The 27753-nt window shown below is 41.2% G+C and overlaps 1 protein-coding gene across 5 annotated transcripts in view; it reads right to left on the bottom strand.

The window, feature by feature from the left end:
• MINDY3 (MINDY lysine 48 deubiquitinase 3) overlaps positions 1-27493 on the bottom strand; it is a 129758-nt gene extending 102265 nt beyond the window's left edge. The window contains exons 1-10 of one of the 5 annotated variants that reach the window (XM_075587415.1): positions 27259-27493; positions 26784-26920; positions 25354-25623; positions 21557-21636; positions 16913-16973; positions 15940-16107; positions 13176-13227; positions 4948-5062; positions 3573-3646; positions 2645-2724 (exon numbers count right to left, since the gene is read on the bottom strand). In XM_075587415.1, coding sequence (XP_075443530.1) covers positions 2645-2724; positions 3573-3646; positions 4948-5062; positions 13176-13227; positions 15940-16107; positions 16913-16973; positions 21557-21636; positions 25354-25447 — 724 coding nt within the window. In that variant the 5' untranslated portion in view covers positions 25448-25623; positions 26784-26920; positions 27259-27493. Of the gene's footprint in view, positions 1-2644; positions 2725-3572; positions 3647-4947; positions 5063-13175; positions 13228-15939; positions 16108-16912; positions 16974-21556; positions 21637-25353; positions 25624-26783; positions 26921-27258 lie in introns of those variants that run through there. The other 4 variants (XM_075587416.1, XM_075587417.1, XM_075587418.1 and 1 more) reach the window with 4 other exon arrangements.
• Positions 27494-27753: the final 260 nt, after the last annotated feature.

Here is a 27753-nt window from a genome sequence, read left to right as displayed (position 1 = left end):
CTTTCTATTGTGGGAATTGAACACATTACTAAAACAAATATGAGAGGTGATAGACTTTTAAGACTTAGAAAACAGGAGACCTACTGGATTTTTAAATTACAAACACTCAGTCCAGTAGGGCTAAATGAGGATCTTGACCTTTTAGCTTTTCAATAGATAACATGTGGACCTTTTTTAATTGATTGTACTATCTATCCTTTCCCTAAATTAAAGAAAGCATTTTTTAGTAATTCAATCTTTGTTTGTAATGTTTTTAATGTTATAAGTATTTTAATTTGTTAAAGTCCAATTTTTTTTTTTTTAATACATTGTAAAGTGATATGTATTACTTTTGTGACATGAACCAGTCAATATACCATGCGTATTAGTTCATTTAACTACCTGGATCTATTGATTTATTTATCTGAGATTGCTGATGATCCAATTAATTTTTTGTAATTAGTAAGAGTACATATTCTAATTGAACTAGTACTATGGTATCCCTGACGAAGCCATTCATTGGTGAAACGCGTAGGAGGAGCCAAGGGTCTGCGCTCTCATATGGTATAGTGGATTGGAATTACCAGCACTGTAACGTGCGTCTGTGAGGGCGGCACTTGTCATCGGCTTGTTTGCCTGCTAATCTGATACCACTACTGCGGAGGAGGATCGCACAGCCCTGAGACAGCCGGGAAGGGTCAGCGCGTCACATCCGGAAGTGACGGCACACCCGGAAACCCGGCGGGCTGTGCAGAGTCAGTTTTTACCATCGTGACCGGAGGTGTTGATTTGGGAGAACCATCAGGCCCCCACGAGCCATCAGCGGAGGTTGGGTGAGCACACTGAGCATTGGCTCAACCCACGGGCACCCCTCAACATCATATCCCCTTACGCTTTACGTATCCATCTGGGGACACTTCTCTGGTCACAAGACTTTGATCTTAAGCCAGGAGTTTTCTTGGTGTTACCACTCTGACATTCAATTAGCATGAACTTGCTTTGATCGCCTCTCAGTAATGCACCTATTTCCATTGGTTTTTTATGATTATCTTTTGATTTTACTTTGACAATTGTTGTTATTGATTGTGATTATATTGACACAATATATTATAAAGGTGTTTTCTTACCGGTACTCTTTTGACAGCGCTTCCACAATTTTTTTCTTTCATTACTACTTATACCAAGGACTGGGGTTCCTTGTTTAGGAAACTGCATTATCATTTGGGTTTTGTTTTTTTAACACATTTTCTTTAGTTTTATGGTGCCAGACCCTACATGCTCTGGATTGGTTCATGTCACATTATATATTTTATATTTATTTGCATTATTTATAATTATTTTTATAAGAGCTAGCCAGTATTCAAAGTTGCTTTTATTTGGCGCACCCACACCTTTTATTCTTTTGCCTTGTTCACTTACTGTAAAGAACCCTTTCCTTTGTTGCTGGTAAAATCTCCTTTCCTTTGACCTTAAGGTATGTACGGTCCTTGTGATGAATAGTTATTTTGAAATCTTTTGAAAGCTCCTTGTCTCGTCTCCCGAACATACAGTATTTGTATATAGTTATCATATCCCCTCTTAGATGCCTCTTTTCCAAAGTAAACAAATCTAAAATTAATAAGCCTCTGCTCATGTGAGATTTATCATCGTCCCTTTTATTAATTTGTTGGCTCTTCTCTGCATTTTTTTTTTAGTTCCATGTCTTTATTATAGGGTGGTGCCCAAAATTGTACTCCATATACAAGGTGTGGTCTTACTAATGCTTTATAAAAAAAGGGGCATAATTATGTTTTCTTCCCTTCCATCCATTCCCGTTTAATGCAAGATAAGATCTGATTTGTCTTTGCAGCTACTGCATGACTTTGGGCACTATTGCTAAGCCTGCTGTCTACAAGCACTCCCAAATCCTTCTCCATCAAGGATTCCCCCAATATAATGTGTAAATCGACAGTTTATTCTTGTTTCCCAAATGCATAACCTTACATTTATCTGTATTAAACCTCATCTGCCATTTACCTGCCCAAGTTTCAAGTCTCTTCCAGTTCCAGTACCAACCCGTGAGCTACTCCAGCAATACATGTTAAAATTAACCAATCAAATTATTTATAACGTTAAAAATACTTAATTTTTCCTACTCGACAGATCTTTATTGTAACACATCATTTCTTAGTAATCATTATCATGTAAATGTGTTTTGCTATTGCTCAACCTGCCTTTTGCAGCATTTCTCATGTTTTGGAATCATTTTGGTTGACTTGCATTTTATAGTCTTGGTATCAATAGATATTACAATATGTACACGCACTAGGAAAAATTACATAAACATAGTTACGTATAAATATGCAGAGACAAAATAACATGATTCTATCATCTGCATTGGTACTTGGGGAGGAAAAGAAATACAAGTAAAAATCAGGCCTATGCAAGTACTATGATTCCCGGAGAAGAACTAGAACAGCGTTTTATCAATATAAACAAAGTTGAGAGCAAGGAAGACTAAAACCAACTCATTGCAATATCACATTACATTGCTTTAAAAAAGAAATGTTAATCCCAATTAAAAGCAATTAGAAATGGTGCGCAGTCCACAATATCTTTGCAAACCTATATAAGAAAGTTACAAAGTAAACAGAAAAAAAAAACAGGGGGAAAAAAAAGTACTTACTCATGCCTGAGCATTCCCGGTCTCCATCCCACACATTAGAAACAGCATGTCCAGTCAGCAGGAGATTGATTAGACTTTGGCTAAGGAAAAAATAAAAAGCACAGATATTTCCTTTGGCTTTTATCATCTAGGAGTAAGGTCAGCAATCCCTTCACTGATGCAGAGATCTGCAACTCAGAACACCTCAACAACATACGCCCATATTCAACAAAGGGTGCCCATATTTTTAGCATGAGTAAAACATGAAGTTTCAAATATTAAGTCAAGTTTTGAGAAGTCAAAATGGAGATCTCCCTGGAGAACAGTAGTCTTATTTTATTTTTTCTACTATGACATGCTCATGGGGCAAGTGGGACCATATTAGGAGTTTAATGGGAATTGCTACTTCAATTCCCATTCATTTGAATGGGAATTCATGCATGCTCAAATTAAGCACCCTTTAGTGAATCTGGACCACAGACGTGTTTAACAAAATGGCATTAATATCTTTATAAATCGCTAACATCTCAGAAATCAGAATTGGAATCAAATTAGAGTGCTCAACTGTTTGCGCTCCACAGCATATGAATTAGCAAACTCTAAAAACAATATACAGTATTTAGCCATCAGCCTGCTTATACAGAGAAGGTTAAAGAAAGTTCCGTATAGTGCTAATGTCAATACACTAGATAGAACCAAATCCATTGAAAAACAGCAACAAGTGCAGGTACCAATAGAGTAGATTCTACTCAATGTTATGGATGTTCTGTGTACTACCACAACGTTAAAGTTTACGAAACAATGACTTCATTCAGTCTAATTCAGTTCTGCAGAGAACATAAATGGGACTTGATGACAAATTATTGTGGTGTGGGGATTCCCAGACTTAGCTTTTGGTAACTGAATCATTAGCAGAGATGCTGAACCCTTCTCTCAGGCACAGGCTTACCTGCCATGGCCGTAAACAGGGTCTATTAAAGGCTCTTCTACATCCTCAATTTCATTTTTGATGTTTTCAATTCCCTATGGAAAAAAAAAAAAAAAACACTTGTAATAATGAAATGTCATTGAACTACAGTATTATACAAATTGCCAATTTGAAATCCAACAAAATACTTCTCAAACAAATACTGCCTGCTAAAGTTTGTACACAGCTTTATTTAAATGAACATAGCATAATGCAATATCTTGATTCACTATGAAACTTCAAGAGCCAATACCACCTTATGATCTAAGAATCTTGGGGAGCAGGGGACCCCTGGAGTAGAGATTAATGTGGTTCAGCTCCGGCGACTACCCCTACTTCCCACCTAATGGGGGAGGGGGGCATTTATTTTTTTAAAAGATAATGGTGTTTAATGTAGGTGCATCACCAAAACACCTTGCATATCAAATATAAAAGTACTGTACAATGCGCATGTTATAAAGGGCTCTCAAGCCCAAATCCTTGGATTGGTAGAGGTACCAGTACAATAATGACAAAATAAACATGCAAGATCTTGTAACAGCAAAGCTGAACCACTGACTAAAAGAAGCAATTCCTCCAAAATCTAAACGTAGTAACATATTATAATGCTCTACACTGTAACCTGAGAGAGATTTGCTGTTTTAATAGGTTTTATATATTTTGCCAAATTATTATCTTAACTTATCCCCTAGTCAAACAACTCTACGTTAGCTGTGCACACATTATGCTAGGTTTTTAGCTGAACCCTTTCGCTGCCAGTGTTCCAGTCCCCTTTGGCAGAAAATGGTTTGTTCCTCTTATATACTGTACCAGGAATTAGATGAAAGAAATCCGGTGCTCAACAAACAATTGTCCCATATGTAAATACAGTTTTGTTTTCTTCTGAGTACAAAAAAACCCCTTTCATATAAATATATAAATCCAATACCATACAAAATAGCCTGGAGATTGGTGCCCATTATTTTATTGCATGTCCTAATAAAGTCTTTTTTAATGAGGTAGCCCCCTCTGGATCCTTATTTCATTGGATGGTGCTCCGTTTTTTTCTCTCACTATTTCTGCTCCTGTCATCTTATATACCAGCCAAATGACTCCAAACCAATATTTGGTACAGATATATGTAAAGGTTTCTTCAGCTCTTAAAAATTGTAATAGTAAATTTGCTGTAACAGATTAAGACACCAGCATATGGGAATACAAAACCATAATGTATTCATCAGACTGAGGTCGTAGAATTAGCAGTCAAGTATGATCTTACATGGATTTATATAGGAATTTAGATGATGTTTTAAGAGGTTTTTATACATAATTCAGACACACTATGAACATTACAGGAAATAAGAAACGTAAAACAAACCTGAGTAAGAATGACAGAGTACAGGAAAAGCAGTACACCAAATTTGTTGTTCCACATAGAATACTCATCCCAAATGGCACCCTTAAGCTCACTAAAACTTCTGAAAGTTCTTTTTCTATGGGAATAAAATAGAAATAAATATAAAAGTACACATTTTTTATAACTTGAATGAAGCGTATCTTTATCCCTATTCCCTTTAATAAATGTTCATTTTAAGATGTACACTGGGGCAAATTTGATATGGTTCATTATACATAAGGATCTAGGACATTTAATCACGGCTGTTAAGCCGCTACTCATCTTGCCTCCAGGACCTGTCTCTGCCGGCCGCTTTGCCGCCAAGACCCTAACCTTGGCCCTTACCCTAAAACCCCTAATACCAACGCTACCCCTACCCTAAAACCTTAGCCCCGTACCACTAATATCCCTAAAGTTAACCCTATACCCCAAAAATAATCTTCTTGAAGAAGCAGCTGACAGAGGAGTGTTCAGCGGTAGATCGGGTGCAGCAGAGAGTCACTCTGTAGCTAAACGCTGGCTTGGAATTGGTCACGGTAGAACGGCCGCACCCAAACGTCCCATTCTGCCAGAGCGAAGAGTTTAAGTGATATTTATAACCCATCTCACCTACCTCTGCCTCAGATTATTATTAGAACCACATTTTAAATATATTTTTAGAAGTTTTGGTACAATTTAAATGTCGGTCATGTCTACACATTCTTTCTTCATCGTCCCCAACATTTCACAATGGTTTGTTTCAGAAGAAAATACATTTCAGAATTAAAACTTGGATATGGAAAGTGATCATTGACTAGGTTAATTTACATTATACAAGTATCTACAGATGTGGTTAATGCATCACCCCTACTGGTGCATAAAACTGTGTTCATTTCTCACTAGAACAAGTAGTCCTAGTGCCAATTACTATTGGAAACTGCATCTATACCACGGACACCGAATTCAATACAACCAGGTCTCAGATACTGACTGTTGTATGGTCTTCCTTTAGTTAAACATACCTGGGATATAACTGGATCAGGATTTCAGAGGGTTCATAGCAATACTCAATAGCCCTGCTGTCACTACAGGAGTAAAGAACTACTAAAGGACTGTTGTATTATCATTACCTAGGCAATGGACAGGTCAGTTAGGATGCCAGTTACCAGTTAAATAATCCCACGGACTGAATGTTGGTAAAATGGAGGAAAGTATGGTAATAATTTTATAATGGCATATAGGGCCCTCACTAAGAAACCTCAAGGTGCTACAGGACCATAAAAGTGCACAATGGCAAGACACCACAAAGCGATTATGGTCAGTAGTATTTAAACAGCCCCAGAATTGCACCACAAGAGAGAGAACATGCTTTAGTTAATCCAGAACCTGCCATTCAAGTTCCAACTCCAACTGGAGGACCACATGCACCAAGTGCGATATTGAATAAGGCAAAATAAAAACACCATCAATTTAGGGCAATGCTCTTCAAGTAATTTTCACAAGGGCCGGATTAGATGTACTTTCATATAGGTCTAAAAAGACTGAAAAAACTACCTTACTGCAAACATTTTGAAAGCATTCATAACAGGTTTACTATATTATTATTTTTTTAGCAACTTACTGCAGCTTTATAGTGCGTTATATGACACATTGCCCTTTGCTGCTTAGCTCAAGGTGAGCCTGAGGGCCACTTCAAGGTCCTCAAGGCCAGATATGGGCCACAGGAGTCACGTTTAAGGTCTAATTTGGAGTATGCTTGCTGAATCATTATGGCCCATTAGATGGAGTCTCAGGCCCTTCACACATTATAAAATGAAAGCACCAATCTTTAAAACATAAGCCCGAAACCATTTGTATATCAGGCTTTACATATAGTACTTTGAAATTAAATTGTGTGTGTATGTGTAATGTGTGTATATGTATAGATAGATACACACACACACACACACACACACACAAACACAGAGTAGGGCTCCGCTTCTTGGCGTTCCGCTGATACTGATAAGGTGGCCACCATGTGTGCGAATGCACAGAACGAGGGGTGCAGAAGGGAGGACTGCAGGTCTGCGTAGGAGACGCCATGAGCGGGGTATGTATGTGTGTCTATATATGTGTATACTACATGTATGTGTATAGTTCTACAATAAAAAGGAAAAACCAAGTAAGGAATTGAGCGTGTTACTTGGGCAAAAACAGGGGTCAAGATAAAGTTAACATTTATAATAGAGAACTTGAAGCGCAAAAGTTTTGCGCTGGAACAAACTGCCAACTAGAATTTTTTTCACAAAAGCTAGCTCACTACAAGACTTTCACAAGTCACACTAACAGCAGAAGCCACATTCACTTTATGGAGTTTATAGCGAACAATTTATTTTTTAAATCAAGCTCCCATATTTGTATCCAACAAAGCCGCTTCAGTAACAGGGTGTTTTAAAAAAAACCTATGTAGACTTTGTTGCTAAAATATTTGGACAGACAATAGATACAGCAGTAATCCCCTCAAAAAAAAAATAAAAAAAAATTATATATATATTTGTGTGTGTGTGTGTGTGTGTGTGTGTGTGTGTGTGTGTGTGTGTGTGTGTGTGTGTGTGTGTATATATATATATATATATATATAATGTTTGTCTGTGGGTTTGTGCGCGTTTTGTGATTGGTTGGCCCCTCTCGCTGGCAAGCTCTCCCATTGGCTGAGGGGCGGGGTTTGCTGGCCGGGGTGACATCACACACAGGGGCTCACAGGCAATCTTCGATACTCCTCACTCGGCCGCTTTTCCTCCTCACTGTAGGTAAGCTCCCCCGGCGCTTCTCCTCCTCACCTCGCAGCTAGCCACACTCGGCGGGGACCGGGAGCGCCGGGGACAGGGGGGGAGAACGATCAGCAGCAATAGGGGGGGGCCCAACAAGTCACCTCCACTTCTCCTCCTCACCACCCCCGCGGGCCCCATACTATCTCCCCTCAGCCGGGGAGAGAGAGGGGGGGGGGAAATGCAGGAGGGGAGAGTGATGTGAGGTGCAGGGGGGGGGGGGGAAGAGTCATGAGGGCTGCAAGGGGGGGACATTGATGTGGGGTGCAGAGGGGGGGAGTGTGATATGGGGTGCAGGGGGGCAGTGATGTGAGGTGCAGGGGGGGGCGTGATGTCAGGTACAGTGGGGAGTGTGATGTGAGGTGCAGGGGGTGGAGAGTGATGTGAGGTGCAGGGGGTGGAGAGTGATGTGAGGTGCAGGGGGTGGAGAGTGATGTGAGGTGCAGGGGGTGGAGAGTGATGTGAGGTGCAGGGGGGGAGAGTGATGTGTAGGGGGGGGAAACGGAGCTTAACGGGGGGGGGGGGAATGGTGCTGTGAATGGGGGAGGAGAGCGGAAAAATTAAATCCCAGGCAACACTGGGTATATCAGCTAGTCATACAATAAAAAGGAGGGAACTGCTTTGGTCTTGAACACAAAGGGGGAGAGAAAAATAAATAAATCGATCTTTCTGAAGGTTAAAAATAAAAAGATTTCTTATTGGTGTCATGGTGCTTTCATCCTATATTATACTTATATACCACATGTTATACCGTGACAGATATGTATTAAAGGTGCAATCCAACTTAGCAATGGGAATGCATTTTGCCATGTTTCCCCTTACTCTATAATTCTTACACAAGATTTTAGTTTTATATTTCCAAAATCTAATAGTGCAAATGTCCCCAGCAAAGAACACAGGATTTACAGTTTTGCTTTTATAAATTAGTTTGTCATTATAGATGGTTGAATATGTGAATTTGCATCTCCAGTTCATTTTTTTTTTTTAATTTTCAAAGAAATTTGAAAATACTGTAATTCAAAAGGAACTTGAAAATGGGATGTTTTTTTCTGCAAAGTTCAGCGAACAATTTCCCCAGCTATATTTTTAACTAAAGGATGACAATTTCAGCAAATTGTTCACATCCTCTAAGGCAGACAATAGCAGCTGGGATAAAAATCATCCTTATAGCAGAGGTAGGACAAGAGTTCTGACACAGGCATAAAAAAGGAGGTGTGTTCTGTTCTCTGGTCAGTTATCTATGCTCCAAAAAAGACATACAAATGAACCAAAATAGATAAGCAAAAAGAAACAAAGAAGGGAAGTAGGCTGCCATAGAGGTCCTTAAGAAACCAAAATATCGCCAGGTAAACTTCCTATTTTCTTCAGTATCCTGTGTGGCAGCCAGTAACAGCTGATTGTTCCAAATCAGTTAAATAGATTGGATGGGTACATCCTTCCTCCCAGGCATCAGCCGAGGCCTGGAGTTCTAACCTATAATGCTTATGGAAGGCATGCAGTGAGGACCATGTTGTTGCCTCACAGATGTCTTGGTGCAGAGGCCGGTGCTTTCTCTGCCCAAGAAGTTGCCAAAGCCCTGGTTTTCCTCCTTTTCGTTAGAAGGGTGAAGGGAAAAGGGACCACAATATCCCGATTCACAGCAAGCTCTGATACCACCTTAGGATGGATGTGAGGAACTGTTCACATGAGAATTGTATCCTGAGGCATTTGGTGAACACTGTTCCTTACAATTCTCCCACTCTGCATGCTGTAGTCATTGTTGTGAGAAACACTGTCTTGACGGAGAGTGTTTTAATGGATAGGTCACCTCCCATCAGCCCAAATATAAAATAGCATAAGTAGGGGCATTGCGGTACCCTGGACCTAGTGATAGATAAAAACGAAGTAATTCTTAGTGAGGACAAAATCCAAGGAGTTACATCACAAATCCATTGTGGGTTAGATGATCCGTACTTTTGGAACATTATACTTTTATAGAGGGCCTCTACGTCTAATCCTACAAGTAGAGTTAGGTCATCCACTGTGACCCCTTCCAGTTTCCGAAGGACATCTTTGGTGTCCTGTAGGTATGAGGGCAGTGTAGTGACAAAGGGTCTCAGAAATTCATCAATGTAGATGCTGGCTCTCCGTTAGCTTTCACTGTCCTACACATGTACTATGCACCCATGTCTTCTGCTTTGTGATTTACAATACTATTGGGTTCCATTACACCATCAGTTTGGCACAATTGGAGTATTTACTGTATTATCTTTGATCATGTATGGGACAGTCCTTTATATTGCACATTTGGCAAAACATTTATCTGGTACACTAGGACTTCTTGCACACGATCAACAAAAAATTATTTTATTATTTTCCCTGTTTCACGGTACCATGAGCACTTCAATAGTTCTATGTTGATTTCCTAATTGTGCCAATAAAACTTCATCTTTTATATTAGTACATGTCACTCAAACTCGGGATGAGTGAATTATATTCTATGTAGAACTAACCCAGGATCAGATTATTTGTGCATTATACAAATTTGTGATACCAGGATATTCATGCAGAATTTTCTGGCATCATCTCATTGACTCTGCATACACCGCTCATCGTTTTTCAGCATCACATTTTTGTACCCAATATATTATAGGCTTGAGTGCACGATAGTGTCGTCTTGAAATCAGCTCTCTCCTGAGGAATTTTTTGAAGTGAAACTTCTTAGCCGACGGTAGCTCATTAGAAAATCTCATAGGGTAAAATGGGTCGAGTTGTGACTGCCTATAAAATGGATCTGCGATCATGAAAAGGGAGGGAGCTGGGCTGCTGCTAGGGTGCTGGGCAGCTTCCTCAATCCTTATTAGCTGCTGCGTAATATATATTTATTTGTACAGGTAGTCCTTGCTTTTCAGACAACGCGTCCCGCAAACCTCTGTCGGATGCGGGACAATCGGAAAGCGGGATCCATGGTAACCGGCGGCGGTTTCGGTCTGTTGCGCAAAAACCGCGGCGGATAATGAGGTTTTTCTTACTGCATTATGCGCTGGCGGAAAATGCATCTGGCGGAAAGCGAAACGTCGAAAAACAAGGACTACCTGCACGGTTTTGTCCTGGGGGGTGTGTGTGTATACACACACACACACACACTCATAGGTTTAATACTGCTCGGTATCCCCCTGATTTGGGAACAAAAAAACCCCCAGTATTGATGAACATCCTTGACCGTCTTGCGGTACCAGTTGAATAGCATAGTTGAGCTAGAGAACTTTAATAGCCTGCCTTAATTTGACCACTTTAGGAAGTCTTGCCCGCGAAGAGACTTGCACAAAGAGGCTGCCTGAACTTGATAGTTATTCTAGGGCATAACTGCGTTCTATGATCTGGACGACCCTGAAATCATCTGTAGTATGGACATAACGGTCAAGAAACATTGTCAGTCTGCCCCCAACTGGCGTATGCCTCAACTGGGACCCTCAAATCTTTAGGAACAAATGAGGGATCTTCATTCTTAAGCCTGCACCGGCTGAAGCTTGATCTGGGCCAGGTCCTTAAGAGTTGCTGGGACTGCACCTCCCAGTCCCTATTGAAAGAGCCACCTGGTCAGTAGCCTCTGGTCTCCTGAAAACTACATTTTGGCAGTCTCACAAACGCTGTTCTAGACCTTTTTTTCTTGTGGTAGGAATTGACCATTGGTTCTTGAGAGACTGGTAAGGATGTGATCCAAAGCCTCTCCAAAACGATGAGCCGCTATAAGGCATGGATACTAACTTAAGTTTGGAAAATGTGGTTGAAACATTGGGCAGCAGATACATCACCCCCCTGGCACCTACTGCATACGTCAAGAATCTCTCTGTAAGCCGGATGAGGTTTAAAAAAAAAAAAAAAAAAAAAATCCTGCAACAACTGCTGTCTGGAGATTTCAGTTTCAATTCGGTATTCCAAATTGGAGATCCAGAATGGTGAGAATCTGGATATACTGGTCATGGCAGTCACTAGTTTCAAAGTTGTTCTCAGAGTGGTGTGTTGCTTCCGCAAGACGCCCTCAATACGTCGCTACATAAATTCTTTAAAAGAAGAACTATCTTCTAAAAGGGATGGTCCACATAGGAGGATGACTCCACACTTTGCAGTCTTCCCTCTGGAATGGGTACATCTTAGTAAAGAGTCTCAACACATTGCCACGTCTTTCTGCCAATTTCCATTCCGAGTGGATAGCGCCTTGAATGGGGCGGTGAACTGGGTAGAACCTCACTGGCTTCCTGGCGTCCAGAAATGCTTGATCCAAGACTGAGCTCCCCCCTAGGGTCTTCAGTTTCTTGCACATAATCTTAATCAATATTTCAATGGAATCCACTTTGAAGAAGTGGAAGTCCAGGAAGAGCTTGGGGCATTCAGAGAGGGATCCCTCTTCCAGCGCAGGAAAGGCCGTCTGGATCTAAACGTCCAAGAGACTAATCTTCTAAATCCACCGAGACTTGAGATCTGGAACGTTTGATATTTGTCTGGGATCCTAATTTCTCAAAAGATTGCATGAGAGAGGATTTCATCGAGTCAAAGTTATTTATAAAAAAATAAATAAATAACTAAAAGAAACCGCATCTTTTCATAGTTTTCCCAACACAATCCATATACCGCCTCTTAGGATGAGAGGCTGGTAACGGGACATAGCAGGTAGCACAATATTTACATTTTGCAGCTGCTTTCTTGGGCTTAGCAGCCGCAGACTTCAGCAGCGGCTGCTCAGATTTATGGTCCGCTGAAGCAGATGGGGGCAAACATTGTTTAAGAACAGAAATGACCATTTAGATGCTGGGAAGGCACTGATACAATAGCTAGCAATGCAAAGCCATCAATAAGGGGGCGCTGTCTGTCTGCTAGAGTTGCTGGGAGTAGAACAGCTTAAGAGCGACGAGTTAGGGAGAAAACAGACAAGCCTAATCCACAATGCCATTTTCCAAAAGTGTTATTTAAAAAAAAAATCCCTCGATAGAAAGGAAGAATTTGTCCTTGGGTAGGACAAGAATAACTGAACAGGGATCGGGGCCATCCCTCCTTTGTACTTGTGCCAGAACACTTGTCTTAGCCCAGCTGGAAGGAGTTATAGCCCAGCTGTTATTGGCTACCATAGAGGATGCTGAAGATCTACTGTATACTCCATACTTTAGATTAGAAGTAGGAAGCAGTTTTTAAAATAATAAATAATGCTTGAGTTTCAAACTATCCTACATCTAGATTACATAAAATCTAACCAGGACAAAAAAAAATAAAGATACAGTAGTTTGAATTTCTTTTTTTTTTTTTTTTTACAATTTCAAAAAAATAACCCACACATGACAGCAAGTGGGATTGCACCATAATAAATTAACAGCACCTAAACATAACAGGTAAAACTAGAATAATTCCACTTAACACACCCCACTTTAAATGCTTCAACATGTTACTTACTGAATTAATGCATGAAATCGCTCAAAGCCAAGCTCCTCTGCAGCCAAGGCAGCTACATATAAAAGACACTTTTCAGCACTACACACAGCAATAAAATACACACAAAAACATACAAAAAGCTATAGTAATTTAGCTCACTTGAACAGAATATTTCACGTTTTACAATGAAGGCAAATACATTGCTTGTATTGGAAGTTGTATGGCTCTAAACCATAGTAGGATTTGATCAGTGCATATTAAAGTAAAAGGCCACAATGGTATTTTTTCATTTAGACCATTGTTATTTTGGTCTATTTTATGATTTGAGGTTCCTCAAATACAAGCAATGCTACAAATAAAAAAATGTTTGCCACACGTTAAGTCACAAAGCAAAAGCATACACAGAAAACTGTGCAAAGTTCCTATTCTATAGCAAATATGGAAGAATGTAAGAATTCCCTAATGGGGAGAGAGGATTGCATGTTTATACTATACATGTACATATATCCACATAATATATATTCTGTTAGAACACAAAATCGCTGGTATTCCCCAAGTTTTGATGTGGGATATGATTTGGACATTCAGGTCAATGACTTTACGCCAGATCAGGCTGTGATGGACCAAGATCAATCTGCCCGATGTCTTGCAGGTCATTTTGGGATTTATTTTTAAGAATGACACACTTTTACTGAAGTTTAGGGGGAAGAATTGGAGATTCTTGGCTCACCATTGTATATTCCATTTGTGAAAAGGGACATTTCTGCTGTGTATCCCAGACTTTAAAGCACTTTGATATTTTTCAGCAGACAGGTAATTAAACTCTTAAGATCGGAGAGTTCAATTATCCATCTCCTTTTCCCAGGGGGTAACAGCTTGGAATCTTTAGCGAATTAAAGAATGGAAATGGATGACATATGTAAACCTGTATATTCATTTGTATGTTATGACGTACTTCCTGTTTGTATTGCGGAATGCACACATACAGTAGCTCAGGTAAATATAGTCACACTTCACACTAGCAGTGAATGGTTTACCATTAGATCACAATTGTTATTTGTGCACCCTGTTAAATGCCTTAAACTTGTGGGTAACGAGTTCCAGTTATTTCGTACCAAAAAAGGCAAAGTATTTATGGATGGATACACTGCAGGTTGTCTACCCAGTAATAAGGCATTTCTGTTGCACTTAATATCTATTGTATCCAAGTGCAGAATTTAGCATCAACAATTTGACACATAGTTACATCTCTGGTAGCAAAGGGGCTTCCGAGACTTTTGTTATAAATATACATAATCTTTAACAAGCGTTACCATTGTCTTTATGGAGACCTGAGCATTTATATCAGAGTTTCATTTTTTTAATATCCAATTGTAATGTGTGTAACAAAAAATATTAAGTTTAATATACTAAAAATAGCAAGTTTTAAATGCATCGCCGCATGTTTAATGAGAGTTAAACATGTTGTAGAATCACATGTTCAAAATAATATTGGCCTTCTAAAAAAAAAAAAAAAAAAAAATAATAATTATTATGATGATATTGCTTATCACCTTAAATGGCTCAGTCTATGTACGCTGAAGTTGCCAATCAGGCAGTTTTCAGACAAAATTCCTCATTGACGTCAATGAGGCATTTCGGACAAAGACTGCCTGATGGGCTTCTCCAGGGCACATAGAAAAATCCCCCAAGACTTTTATGCTGAACATATTGTGAAGTGTCAGAAGGAGAATGATGTTGTACCCCAGATCCAGTCTTAATTGGACACGTTAGAAGAAAACTATGATCTGGACATATAATATACAGATGTAGCCAATGTTATCGTAACCCGCGGCACAATGCAGCGGGACATACACAAGGCATCAGCGGGAGAAGCACCCATTGTGTTAAATGAATGGTGAGAGAATGGGGCGGGACTATTGCGCTATGCCACCCGCAGGAGTGCGCCACAGCTTGCAATAACGTTGGCTACATCAGTAAACTAGGAGACCTTGAGGTTTGGTATAGCCAAGAGTGCTCAAGTACTTTTTGCAAGACAGTTTTTTTTCCCCCAAAAATATTTTAAGCTGCTACCAACAGATCAATAGTTAGAATAAATGATTTTTCTTTTTCACATTTTAGGTCACCAGATCTTGTTACAAATATACATTGTTCCATACTAAGAAGTACTTTTGTTATAGTCCTCTAGCTAACTTTCAAGTTAAAATAATCCAATACTGCTCAAATTTGCAGATGTGGTAAACTGAGGAGATAAATTAATGCTGGTTGGTTAAAAAAACAAAAAAAACATGTAATATTTTTCCTTATTACATGAACTGATAATTGAAAGCAGCACTTTTAATTGGAGTAGAATGTCCCTTACATTTCAAAAAATATACACGGCTTGCATATAGGTTTTAGGAAATTGGTGAGGAACCATATACATAACCAATGTTTTTACTTCAACTTCTGTTATCTCCCCCCCCCCCCATTTAAAGAAAGAGGTCATAGCGCTCTGTGACTTAACAGTTGACAATCATTTGGGATGGACAATTTAGAACAAGTGATAATGCTGTATAATTATTTTATTTATAAATTACAAAGAAGATTTAGGTTATAAAACAAGTGTGGAAAGTCCAACACTTTATGACAAAAAAAAAAATTGGATTGTATAAACCTGCCATCCATCTTCAAGAGATTTGTGAAAGAATAAAAGTTAAAAGATAGCATCAAGAAATGTTGATTTCAAATAAGAGCGTCATTGTTCAGGAAGCATATGAAAGTTGCATTTAAAAGTACATCTTACTAGGCTGTTCTTGTTGTCTGCTTGATTCTGCAGGAAGCTCCTGGTCAGTTTTCGGAGCCATCTTCCCTTTGAACCAAGCTGCCAAGCAGTACGAGCTAGAATTGTTAAAGCTCGCCATTTCCAGAATGTCACTTAACGTTTGGCATAGGAGGTCTTTCTGATCATCATCTATAAACAGAATGGAGATTTGACTTACAGTTAATGAGGAGACATCAACATACTGTACAAGATACAACTGACTTGATAGTATTTGTATGGGCAACAGCTGGTAAGGATTGTCAGGCTCTCTAGGGTAGGTGATACTAGCAGTAGGTTCATGGAGTTAAGGAAGAAAGGAGGAACAGTGCCCACAGTACAATTATTTTTGAAGACTGGTAAGCAGAGTGGATCTTCAGTCTCTGTATAATGGTTTCCTAATGGGTCCCTTATCTAAACATGCATAGCAAGATATTACTGTAAAAAAGGTGCAAACCTGTGTAGCTGGCCAGAAAACAACCTTTTGTAAATAAATGAAGAGTCCAACTTGTTTCCCTAAACGTTAACCATGCTACTACCAAAGATTTGGGGGACATTCATTACATTAAGCATTTGTTAGAGGCCTCTGATTAGGGAAGCGTTAGCCAACCCGGTCTGTCAGAGAGGCAATACAGATAAGGGGGAAAGACCGGGGCTCTGGCTGCGCATAGTCACATCAGACAAAAAGGAGCAACCAAAAGAAAAAATCAAAGCCCTCCAAAGTCTCAGCTCACCATAGTTACAAATGTTAAGAAGAATTATTTCTAAATTCTTGTGTGCCAGATCTGGGTGATTGCATTTTTAACCAGATGTAACTCTTTAAAACATAAATTCACTTTGGTCCTATAAGGATTTGCCTCTAACTTACTTGGGCCATTGCAAAAAGCTAAATGTTATGCTGCATTGCTTTCATACTGAATTCTCACGATTTTCTAGAACGATAAAATGAACACATTACCTTGGCAACTTCTCCAGTCAGACTTCTCAGAATTAAACAATTGATTCTTTAGCAGAAACGCCTATTAGAAGATTTGTAATTAGGAGATATATGTAAATACAGACATTTTGATTATCTCAATGCCTAAAGAAACCAGCAGAAACCTATGTGGAATTATTTAGGGCCATAGTCTATATCCACTGAAAGGGCTATTTGAGCAGTTTTGTGCCTTAACATCCCAACTGACTTCAATTGAGATTTTCAGCAAAAAACGGCTGAACTGCTGCTTCTGTGGATGTAGAATTACCCCCTTCGTGTTCATGATTTGTAAAAATGATATATACAGGCATACACCGCATAACCGTACGCAATGGGTCCAGAGCATGTATGTAAAGTGAAAATGTACTTAAAGTGAAGCACTACCTTTTCCCCACTTATCGATGCTTGTACTGTACGGCAATTGTCATATACAGTACCGGCAGCTTTTATTCTAACACTTCCCGCATGGCAGGATGCGTGCGGAAAGCGTGGTGACGCAGCTTGTTGCGGCGCTCTGTGACGTCACAGTCACGTGCGCGCCCGGCTTCCCCGACACCCCTGGATTTTAAAGTGAGGTAAGCGGGGGTGCGGGGAAGCAGAGGGGCAGAGCAGGAGCCGGGTTCAGGGTCGAGAAGGGGGGCTAAAATGCGCCCGAAGTGGAGGGGGGGGGTGTGTGGAGGAAACGCGGCGGCGCGCGGTCTAGACTGGCGCCAGCCGGAGTAGATCCCGGAGTGCCGCCGGCATTTGTGCGAATAAAAGCTGCCGGTACTGTACGTGCATAAGTGATGTAAATAACACATTTGTAACAGGCTCTATAGTCTCGCCGCTTGCGCACAGCTTCGGTACAGGTAGGGAGCCGGTATTGCTGTTCAGGACGTGCTGACAGGCGCATGCGTGAGCTGCCGTTTGCCTATTGAGCGGATGTACTTACTCGCGAGTGTACTTAAAGTGAGTGTCCTTAAACCGGGGTATGCCTGTAGATAATGAGTGGAAATAGGAAAAACTACAAATGTATTTTTTTTTTTTTTTTTACACATGTAGCCACGAGCCCACATGTTCATATATTGGTGCAACAAGAACTACGTCTCTGCAGCCAGTTCTCTCTAGGAAAGGCAAAGCTAGATTCTATTTTTATTAAAAAGGCCTCACACCATATTCGACAATTCTTTTTATTCCCAAAACAATTCTACAATAGGTGTCTTATTCTGCATTGAAGGTCTGTAAATGTACTCATTTGTATTTTGTGGCGATGTATGCACAATAATATTAAAATATTTAGATGCCAGGTACTTTTGAATACAATGTCATTTTTTGATCCATCATGCACTAGATTTGCTCATGCTTACATTTCTATTTTGATAAATAACGTGTGTGCGGTGTTAGTCCATCCCTTTTATTTTAAGCTGTATATATATAAAAAAAAAAAATCAAAAGTGTTTCTTCAGACACGGTGAAATATTATCCATGCATAATTTAAAAAAAACGACTAATTAAAACATCCAAACTCTAGACCAGTGTTTCTCAACCAGGATACACCTCAACTTCATCCTTACTACTGTATAGCCCTGCCCAAGGCTCATACTTCCATATGAACTGTTCCTGAATTTCTATCATATGAAGATCGTGGGTTAATATGGCTACTTGAGGTCTAAGAAACCATTCGTTTACCTGTTTATATGATATGATCAAGACAAGTCAATACACTTAAAAAGTGTTTATTGTTGTATCCACAAGGATGGGGAAAAAAAAGGGGGGGGGGGGAGTTAGGTTTCTTACATTTAATAATAGTTTGTTCTTGTATAGCGCTGCTAGTTTTATGTAGCGCTTTACAGAGACATTTGCAGACACAGGTCCTTGCCCCGTGGATCTTACAATCTATGTTTTTGGTGCCTGAGGCACAGGGAGATAAAGTGACTTACCCAAAACTAACAAGGAGCCAACACTGGGAATTGAACCAGGTTCTTTACTCACTGAGCCACTCCTCCATTATTTAATATTTAAAATATATTGGTTGGTATTAACTAAAATGTCAGAATAATGAGGAAATAAAGCAATATTGCATTAAGTTATTCCCAATTCTTTGGGCCTTGCTCTATCTATACTGATGTGGTCGTTCGGCCATTTTCAGCCAACAACCCAAATAGCCTCTTCTGCTTATATAGACTAAGGCCGTGTCTTAAAGGGGCAGTTCCCTACTCCCTGCAAGTTTGTTTTTATTGATTCATTTACAATACAGTAGAAAGTCTGTTTTCACCTATAGTTTTTTCTCTGCTCGCTTTAAGCAGAGTGTTTTATTCCTAAAAAATATGTTTACATTAGTAGACCTCAAAAGAACCTTATCGGAGAAGATTAAAAGGCAAGACAATATTTTATAAGAGCTTTTGTAGTCTGCAAGGAAAACAGCTCTTTGCTGCCTGGTTCAAAGAGGAAGATACAGTCATGTTTACGCAAAATGACTGTAAAGCCAAAGCCTTTAAAAAAAAAAAAAAAAAAACACCACAACATTGAAATTAAAAACCAAAACAAATAGTTAAGAAAAAAAATTAAATGGCATAACATGGTCACTTTTAAATTAGGTCATATTGAGGGGAACCTCATTTTTTAAAATAAATCCAGCTAAGTGGACAGCGACAACGTTCATGTAACATTTATTTTTGAACTCCAAATTGCTTCCCTAACAAATAACTTCAACCAATTTACCACATTCAGCTGTGGATAGGTTTGATTAGAGAATCACATGCTTACTACATTGGATATATTGCAAATTGCTAAACTAAATATTAGATTAAAAAAAAAAAGTGTGTGCTGTGCACGCGCATAGTAAGTGAAACTTCTTTGTGTGTAACAATAATAATATTACTGCTTAGAGCGTGAGTAAATTTGATTGACGGGGTCATGTTTATTGGAAGCAGTGGGGGTGTGCGTGCGTCAGAGTGTGTGCGCGCGTCAGTCTGTGCGCGCGCGTGTGTCAGTGTGTGCGCGCGTGTGTCAGTCAGTGTGTGCGCGCGTGTGTCAGTCAGTCAGTGTGTGTGTGTGTGTGTGTGTGTCAGTCAGTCAGTGTGTGTGTGTGTCAGTCAGTGAGTGTGTGTGTGTGTGTGTGTGTATGTGTGTCAGTCAGTGTGTGCACGCGTGTGTATGTGTGTCAGTCAGTGTGTGTATGTGTGTGTGTCAGTCAGTGTGTGTGTGTGTGTGTATGTGTGTCAGTCAGTGTGTGTGTGTGTATGTGTGTCAGTCAGTGTGTGTGTGTGTGTGTATGTGTGTCAGTCAGTGTGTGTGTCAGTCAGTGTGTGTGTGTGTGTGTATGTGTGTCAGTCAGTGTGTGTGTATGTGTGTCAGTCAGTCAGTGTGTGTGTGTGTGTATGTGTCAGTCAGTGTGTGCGCGCGTATGTGTGTCAGTCAGTGTGTGTGTGTGTGTGTGTGTGTGTGTGTCAGTCAGCGTGTGTGTGTGTGTGTGTATGTGTGTGTGTATGTGTGTGAGGCAGTCAGTGTGTGTATGTGTGTCAGTCAGTGTGTGTGTGTATGTGTGTCAGTCAGTGTGTGTGTGTGTGTATGTGTGTCAGTCAGTCAGTGTGTGTGTGTATGTGTGTCAGTCAGTGTGTGTGTGTGTGTGTGTATGTGTGTCAGTCAGTGTGTGTGTGTGTATGTGTGTCAGTCAGTGTGTGTGTGCGTGTGTCAGTCAGTGTGTGTATGTCTGTCAGTGTTTATGTGGTGTGTATGTCTCTCTGTCTGTATCCTGCCCCCTCTCTCCTGCCCCCCCCCCCAGAGGTACACGACCGCGGAGCAGCCCCCATTCTGTACCCCCAGTAGAGCTGCGTGTCCTGCTGCAGCCAGCTCCCGGGCGGAGGTATGGGGCCACGAGGGGGTTACAGAAGGTCACAGTAATGCGCCTGGGGCGCTCTTCCTCCCCCCCCCCTCTGATGGTGCTGTGGGGGACGCAGCACACTCAAACCCCCCCACTTTCCGTTCCCTTGCACAACCAACAGCCTCTTCTGCCGCCTTCACTGCTGCGCATGCGCGGTATGGGAGCGGGGGTGGCAATGGCGGACGTTCACTCGCCCCCGATAGCGTACAAGTGCCCGTACAGGGCTACTAATGACCTGGTAGCGCGGCTGGGACAGAGAGCGGGCCGGGTCCCGGGAGCCGCTCTGCGGGTTGTAGCAGGAGACCCGGTTGGAGAGCCGGGCCCGGTCCTCTCTGCCCCCCGCTATGAAGAAGTAGTTGCGCAGCACGCAGACCCCGCAGCCATTGGTGTTGGCTTCCTCCGGCAACCGGGTCAGCGGCCTCCAGCCCCCCAGGGAGCCGCTGAAACAATGCACCTGGGGGGAATGGCGGCACGCATGTGCTGGAGCGGCCGGGGCTGAGGGGAGGGGTTAGCCATCACAACTGCGCATGCGCGGCATGGCAGCGGGTGGGGAACGGTGGCCGCGCCAGTCACAGCAGGCTATCGCCGCCGCCGCCCGCCAGCAGGCATGTGGGGGAAGCAGGGAGTGGGAGCCGTGACGTCACTTCCGTTTCATATTTCATCCCCATCTCTCCAGTTTTGCCCCATCAGAATAGGTGCCACTAAAGAAGTTTCACTTCAAAAAACCGAGATACAATAAATATGATTTTGGCAACACGACATACCTGTACCGGAGCAATCACAGCACAGGGACCACCTTCAAATTGCTCTAATGCTGTAGATTCTGAGTCACTAAAGACAAATCCTAATGGTAAAACAAAAAAAATAAAGTAGTCATCAAAATAATGTCTCCCGTTTCTTTAACCAGATTGCTGAATTTAAAGGCCTAATTAACAGCATTTAGTATAAAATATTTCAAGGAATCATCTAACATTGCTTTGAGAAGTTTTAAACCATTACTGCTAGAAGTGCTTTCAATAAACTGCAACTTTGCACACAATACGTAAACGTGTGACCAGCTTTTAATATGTATTTCTAGAATGTAACTATTTACCAAATATCAGAAAAAGTACATTTCAAAACCCACTTGTCAAAACCCATATGATAAATTATACAGACAATAACACACCTGTTGGTGTAGGCTAAGTATAACAGCATTATTATGGTTCACCTTGAAAAAGCATTACTCTCAACTTGATGCATCCTTATACAGTGACAACATATATTATGTTTGAAATATAGAGTAAGCCAACTATACACATGATTTTGTATGTATTTATTTGATATGCTCCCAGTTCCATACAGCTTTTGATATATCCATTTAGTATATACTAGCTGAGAGACCCGGCGTTGCCCGGGATGTGAATCCCTAATAATTGTTTTTTTTTGGGGGGGGGGGGGGGGGGGCTTGTGAATCTTGGGTGGGTGGGGGGGGGGGGGGTGAATCTTGGGGCTACGGACCAATCAGATTGGCCAGAGGCACAGCAAATATACAATGGTTTCAGCAAACAATGTTTTCATTTTTATAGATATAGATGTATATCACGCCCCCTCAAGTGGAGTTAACTACTAGGGTACATAAACCCCATAGAGCCTTGTACATACAGGCAGCTGCATTATCCCTGATGAAGCACAGTAGCTTATAAAACAGTTTTGAACAAGGCCTGGTGTCCACCACGAGTCCGCAAGAAGTGATGTTACCATAGGCGGAACCCAGAAGTAGGCACCGGACGCCGCGGGACAACAGGACAGAGGTCTAACAGGTACACGGAGGACTAATGCGGGCAAAATATATCATGGAGGCCAACTCTTTTAATGTGCCCTTTTAACTTCTACACTTGTGATTGCATAAGATTAAATTTATGCTCTATATTATTTCATTAAAAATACTGTAACACGTGTATGGTGTGGGTACTCTGTGCGCACGCTTCTGTGTTCTAGATAGAGTTGCGCAATTTACCGGTATAGTAATACCGTGATAACATCCGACGGAAGGCCGCTGTGGGAGATTAGTTATTATCACGGTATTACCATGCTGCCGGAGTGGTGGGCGGGGGGAGAAAGAGGAGCAGCTTTGAAGTTGATGCGCTGTGAGAGATCGGAGCTTCAGACTCAGCTGCTCGCTCTCACTCCATCCTCTCGGCAGGCCAGTCGGCCTTGCTTCTCACTTCAGGGGATGAGTTGGGAGGAGCGTCTGGCAACTCCGTGTGAAGCAGCACAAGATGGCAGAGACAGTATGAGAGACTGAGAGCAGGAATGCAGCATGACAGGTTACAACCCCTCTTCTCTAGCTCTTAACCCCTTCACTCACCCTCCCTGTGGGACTCTTAACCCCTTCCTCCCAGTGTGGGACCCTTAAACCTCATCCTCCAGAGACCCCACACAATAAATTTCTTGATGTCGTTATTTTAGAATTTTTCTGTTATCGTCCAACCCTAGTTCCAGATACTAGTTACATAGTAGATGAGGTTGAAAAAAGACATAGGTCCATCAAGTTCAACCTATGCTAAATTTAGACAACAGATACTTTATCCTATATCTATACTTACTTATTGATCCAGAGGAAGGCAAACAAAAAAACCCATTAATGGGAAAAATTAATTCCTTCCTGACTCCAGGAATTGGCAATCGGATTAATCCCTGGATCAACATTCTTCCCATGTATACTTATTTGGTATATCCCTGTATACCTTTCCCATGTAAAAAGATGTCCAACCTTTTTTTGAACAAATCTATTGTATCTGCCATCACAGTCTCCATGGGTAATGAATTCCACATTTTAACTGCCCTTACTTTAAAGAACCCTTTCCTTTGTTGCTGGTGAAATTTCCTTTCCTCCAACCCAAAGGGATGCCCCGAGTCCTTAGTACTGCCCGTGGGATGAATAGTTCTTTTGAAAGCTCCATGTACTGTCCCCGAATATATTTGTATATTGTTATCATATCCCCTCCTAGACACCTCTTTTCTAATGTAAATAAATCTAATTTAGCTAGCCTCTCCTCATAAGTTAGATTGTCCATCCCCTTTATTAATTTGGTGGCTCTTCTCTGCACTCTCTATAGTTCCATTATGTATTTTCTTAGGATTGGTGCCCAAAATTGTACTCCATATTCAAGGTGTGGTCTTACTAGTGCTTTGTAAAGGGGCATAATTATGTTTACTTCCCTTCCATCCATTGCCCGTTTGATGCAAGATAAGATCTTGTTTGCCTTTGCAGCTACTGCATGACATTGGGCACTATTGCTAAGCCTGCAGTCTACAAGCACTCCTAAATCCTTCTCCATCAAGGATTCCCCCAATATATCTCCATTTAATTTGTAAATAGCCTTTTTATTCTTGCATCCCAAATGCATAACCTTACATTTATCTGTATTAAACCTCATTTGCCATTTACCTGCCCACGTTTCCAGTCTCTCCAAGTCCTTCTGAAGAGAAATTACGTCCTGCTCTGATTCTATTACCTTACACAAGTTAGTATCATGAGCAAAGATGGAGACTTTGCTCTCGATCCCAACCTCAAGGTCATTAATAAACAAGTTAAAAAGCAGGGGTCCCAGTACCGATCCTTGAGGTACTCCACTCACGACTTTAGCCCAACCTGAAAAAGTTCCTACATTCACCACTACTCGGGAAAGAATTATCCCTAAGGAAAAGCTTCACATCAATCTCATATGGACTGGACAATATAAAGCAAAATAAATAAATATATATATATTTAGACAGGGTTGCAGACCTGTCCAAGACATGTGAATGTGCTCACAAGTGTGTGTGTGTGTATGTATATATATCAAATAAAAAGATCACTTGTGAGCACATTCACGTCTTAGGCAGGGTTGCAGACCTGCCTTTCACCATTATCCCCAGCATACGGTGCTTCCACTGCAGCAAGGGATTCTGGGAAATTACATGCAAATGAGCACACGTGTCACATTTTGTCTGAAAAAACATTATTACATGGAGCCCATATAAGCTAATTCTCGCTGTTAACACAGCTTTAAAGCACAGCATGGGAATCAGATGCAAAGCCAGAGAAACCATTCACAGACATGTTTCAACCTTAATGGGTATCATCAGTGTGAAGTTGGTTGTACTGCTGGCTTTGCAATTTTCAAGACTGTAGGGTTTATCATCACGTTTTAAGTTATGGTGGGTGAAAAAGGCAACAAGAAACCTCCACCTTGCTGCAGTGGAAGCACTGTATGTTGGGGATAATGGTTAAAGGCAGGGTTGCACGCCTGCCTAAGACATGTGAATGTGGTCACAAGGGATTTTTTTAGTTGCTATATGCAATACGGGTGAGGTTTCTTGTTACCCTTTTCATCCACCATAACTTAAAATGTGTGTGTGTGTGTGTGTGTGTGTGTGTGTGTGTGTGTGTGTGTGTGTGTGTTTGAATGTTGCTCCATGAGCACTGATTGATTATTGTTATATTTAAACTGGATTATTATCTGCTACAGAGATCTGCTGTAACACCAACTCTTCACTATGGCACATTTGAAATAATGAAAACTATCAAACCTACCTTGTGTCCACCTGCTGAAGATGCTGTCCACGAGACCCTTGCTGTTTTTCTTACCCCACACCAAATCTATTAGCTCTTTATTGGTTTCCGACATGATCAGTCCTTGACTTTACCTCCGCCAATGGGTAACGCTGCTTCAGAAGTCTCACTCCCCTGAACATGAAGCACTAGAGATCAGGACTGCCCAAGCCAAGAGTGGAAACTTGGGCCTTACCTTCCTGAACTGGTGAAGGACCAAGTGATGAAGGGATTACAAAAAATAATCCTGAGCTGGAGAGAAAAACAAGATATTAAATCATGGAGGGGACATCATGTTTAGATGACCAGAGAAGGTTTAAAAGTCCAGTACTACATACATTGGGGCCTACAGGATACAAATGAGAATGATGCCCTAGAGGTGACACGAAGGGAAAAAGGTAAGCCAGGTGTATCTGCATTGATTAAATGAAGTACATTTTGATACATAAAAGGCACAGTAAAAGTAAATAAGGATAAATCAAAACCAGTGTAAATTATGCACGGATTAAACAGGTTTCCAGTTGTCATTGTTAATTACTTATGGATATTTAGGAATCCTGCAGCATGTTAAAATGATGCATACATCTGATAGGATCAAGTTGCGATTGTTCTGCACATGGATTATGGGTGCAATGTTAGAGTGAATTTTGAATGAACCCGACTTGCACCCACAATAATGGATGTAGTAAAACCATACTGTAGAACAGGTACTTCTAACAGAAGTCGCATCACAGAGAACATATGAAGCAGTGTTCCTGAAACCCTCATTTTGTCCCTAGTTGTAAGCAAAGACCCTCCCAATGTTTATGTTGGCTCGAAACCCTATGGTTAAAGCAGTATCAAATGCCATACAGTTAAATCAACAAGCAACACACACACACTTACAATGAGTTTAATACACACACACACACACACACACACACACACACAACATAAAGGAATTACTTTGTCCATATCAAACACCCGATGCAATGTCAGATACTTGTGCATCAAATATTTTAAAAAAAGACTGTTTTAACAAGGCATCACCACCATCCTCAGTGCAGAATAACACCCATTCCCTAAAAATAAACACTGCCCTTCCCAGACGCCAACACCCAGGTGAAATAAATCCTGTCAGTCTGACTCATTTATACAGTAGTGAGTCTCACTAATAACTGAGCCAGTATAACACCTAAGGCCTCACAGATCTCAAAAGGTTATCACTACAACACTGAATTATTTATCAATGAAAACACCATTTGTCAATCAGGAACCCGAAGTGCCCGTGACATCCCAGCACAAAGTAACCCTCCTCCTCCTCCTCCTCCTCATCTATGTCGGAAGGAATACACTTATTATCAGGCGTCCCTCCACCCCAGGGGCAGCAGCGGTGTGCCCATACCCACCTCCCCCCCCGGCTGTGATCATACCAATGGAGCGCAGCTCTCAGCGGTGACCCGGGGATCTGGTGAAGGCGATCCGGGGATCTGGTGAGGAGGTCCCGAGCAGCGCTGACACTGACAAGGAAGAGGAAATCACACAGAGGAGGCAAAGCAGCAGGTGGGACCTGTAACCATGGAAACCAGCTTCTCAGCAAGAGCTCTGCATGGCACTGTATACAGTGTATATACACGTGCTAGCAACAAAGCACGAGTGAGATTGTGTATACACACACACACACACACACACACACACACACACCCATTGAAAAGATCAGGTGGGACCTGTCACCATGGAAATAGAGTAAAGCGCTTTATATACAGTAACACTGTGCAGTCCTCGCAGGTAGGAGAGACACACATTTGATATCATAATAAAGACGCGCACCATAGTGTAACACATGATTTAATTTGAAAAGCAATAACATCAAACAGAGCCGCACTCACACACGTGAACACACATCACCTGGACAGAATGCCTCTCAGAGGCTGCCAGTCAGCATGAGCCGGTCTCCAAAGAGCTGGTCTGTTTCCTGTCTGTCTCCGCACCTGGTTATCTGGGGGGCAGCCTGGTTATCTGGGGGCTGCCGCGCACTCTGCCTCTACTTTCCTTAAATATATCAGCCAGCAAGCTTCAGTGAAGTCACAACAGGGTCCTTCAATAGGATGTCCAGCAGGTGCCTGTTTTCCCTACTCATCACGTGACTTCATCAAAGGGGATGATGGGATACAATAGTTCTATTGTTTCTGTAGCATTCAGTTGCTAAGCAACCAGGCCCTGCTCTCTGATAGGGCATTCAGGTTTAACACTAAAATTCACATAAATGAACATACCTTCCTACATTTTCCAGATTAAAATTGGTACACACACGTCTATTGCACCTCCCGTCCCTCATATATCTACTAAATATGATGGCTTATTGTTCATTGTGTGATGCAAAACCCATATTATGTTGATTCA

This window comes from Ascaphus truei, chromosome 2, assembly GCF_040206685.1.
Source record: "Ascaphus truei isolate aAscTru1 chromosome 2, aAscTru1.hap1, whole genome shotgun sequence".
NCBI lineage: Eukaryota > Metazoa > Chordata > Amphibia > Anura > Ascaphidae > Ascaphus > Ascaphus truei.
Note: the sequence above shows the minus strand (reverse complement) of the source record. Positions and strands in the feature narration are given on the sequence as shown.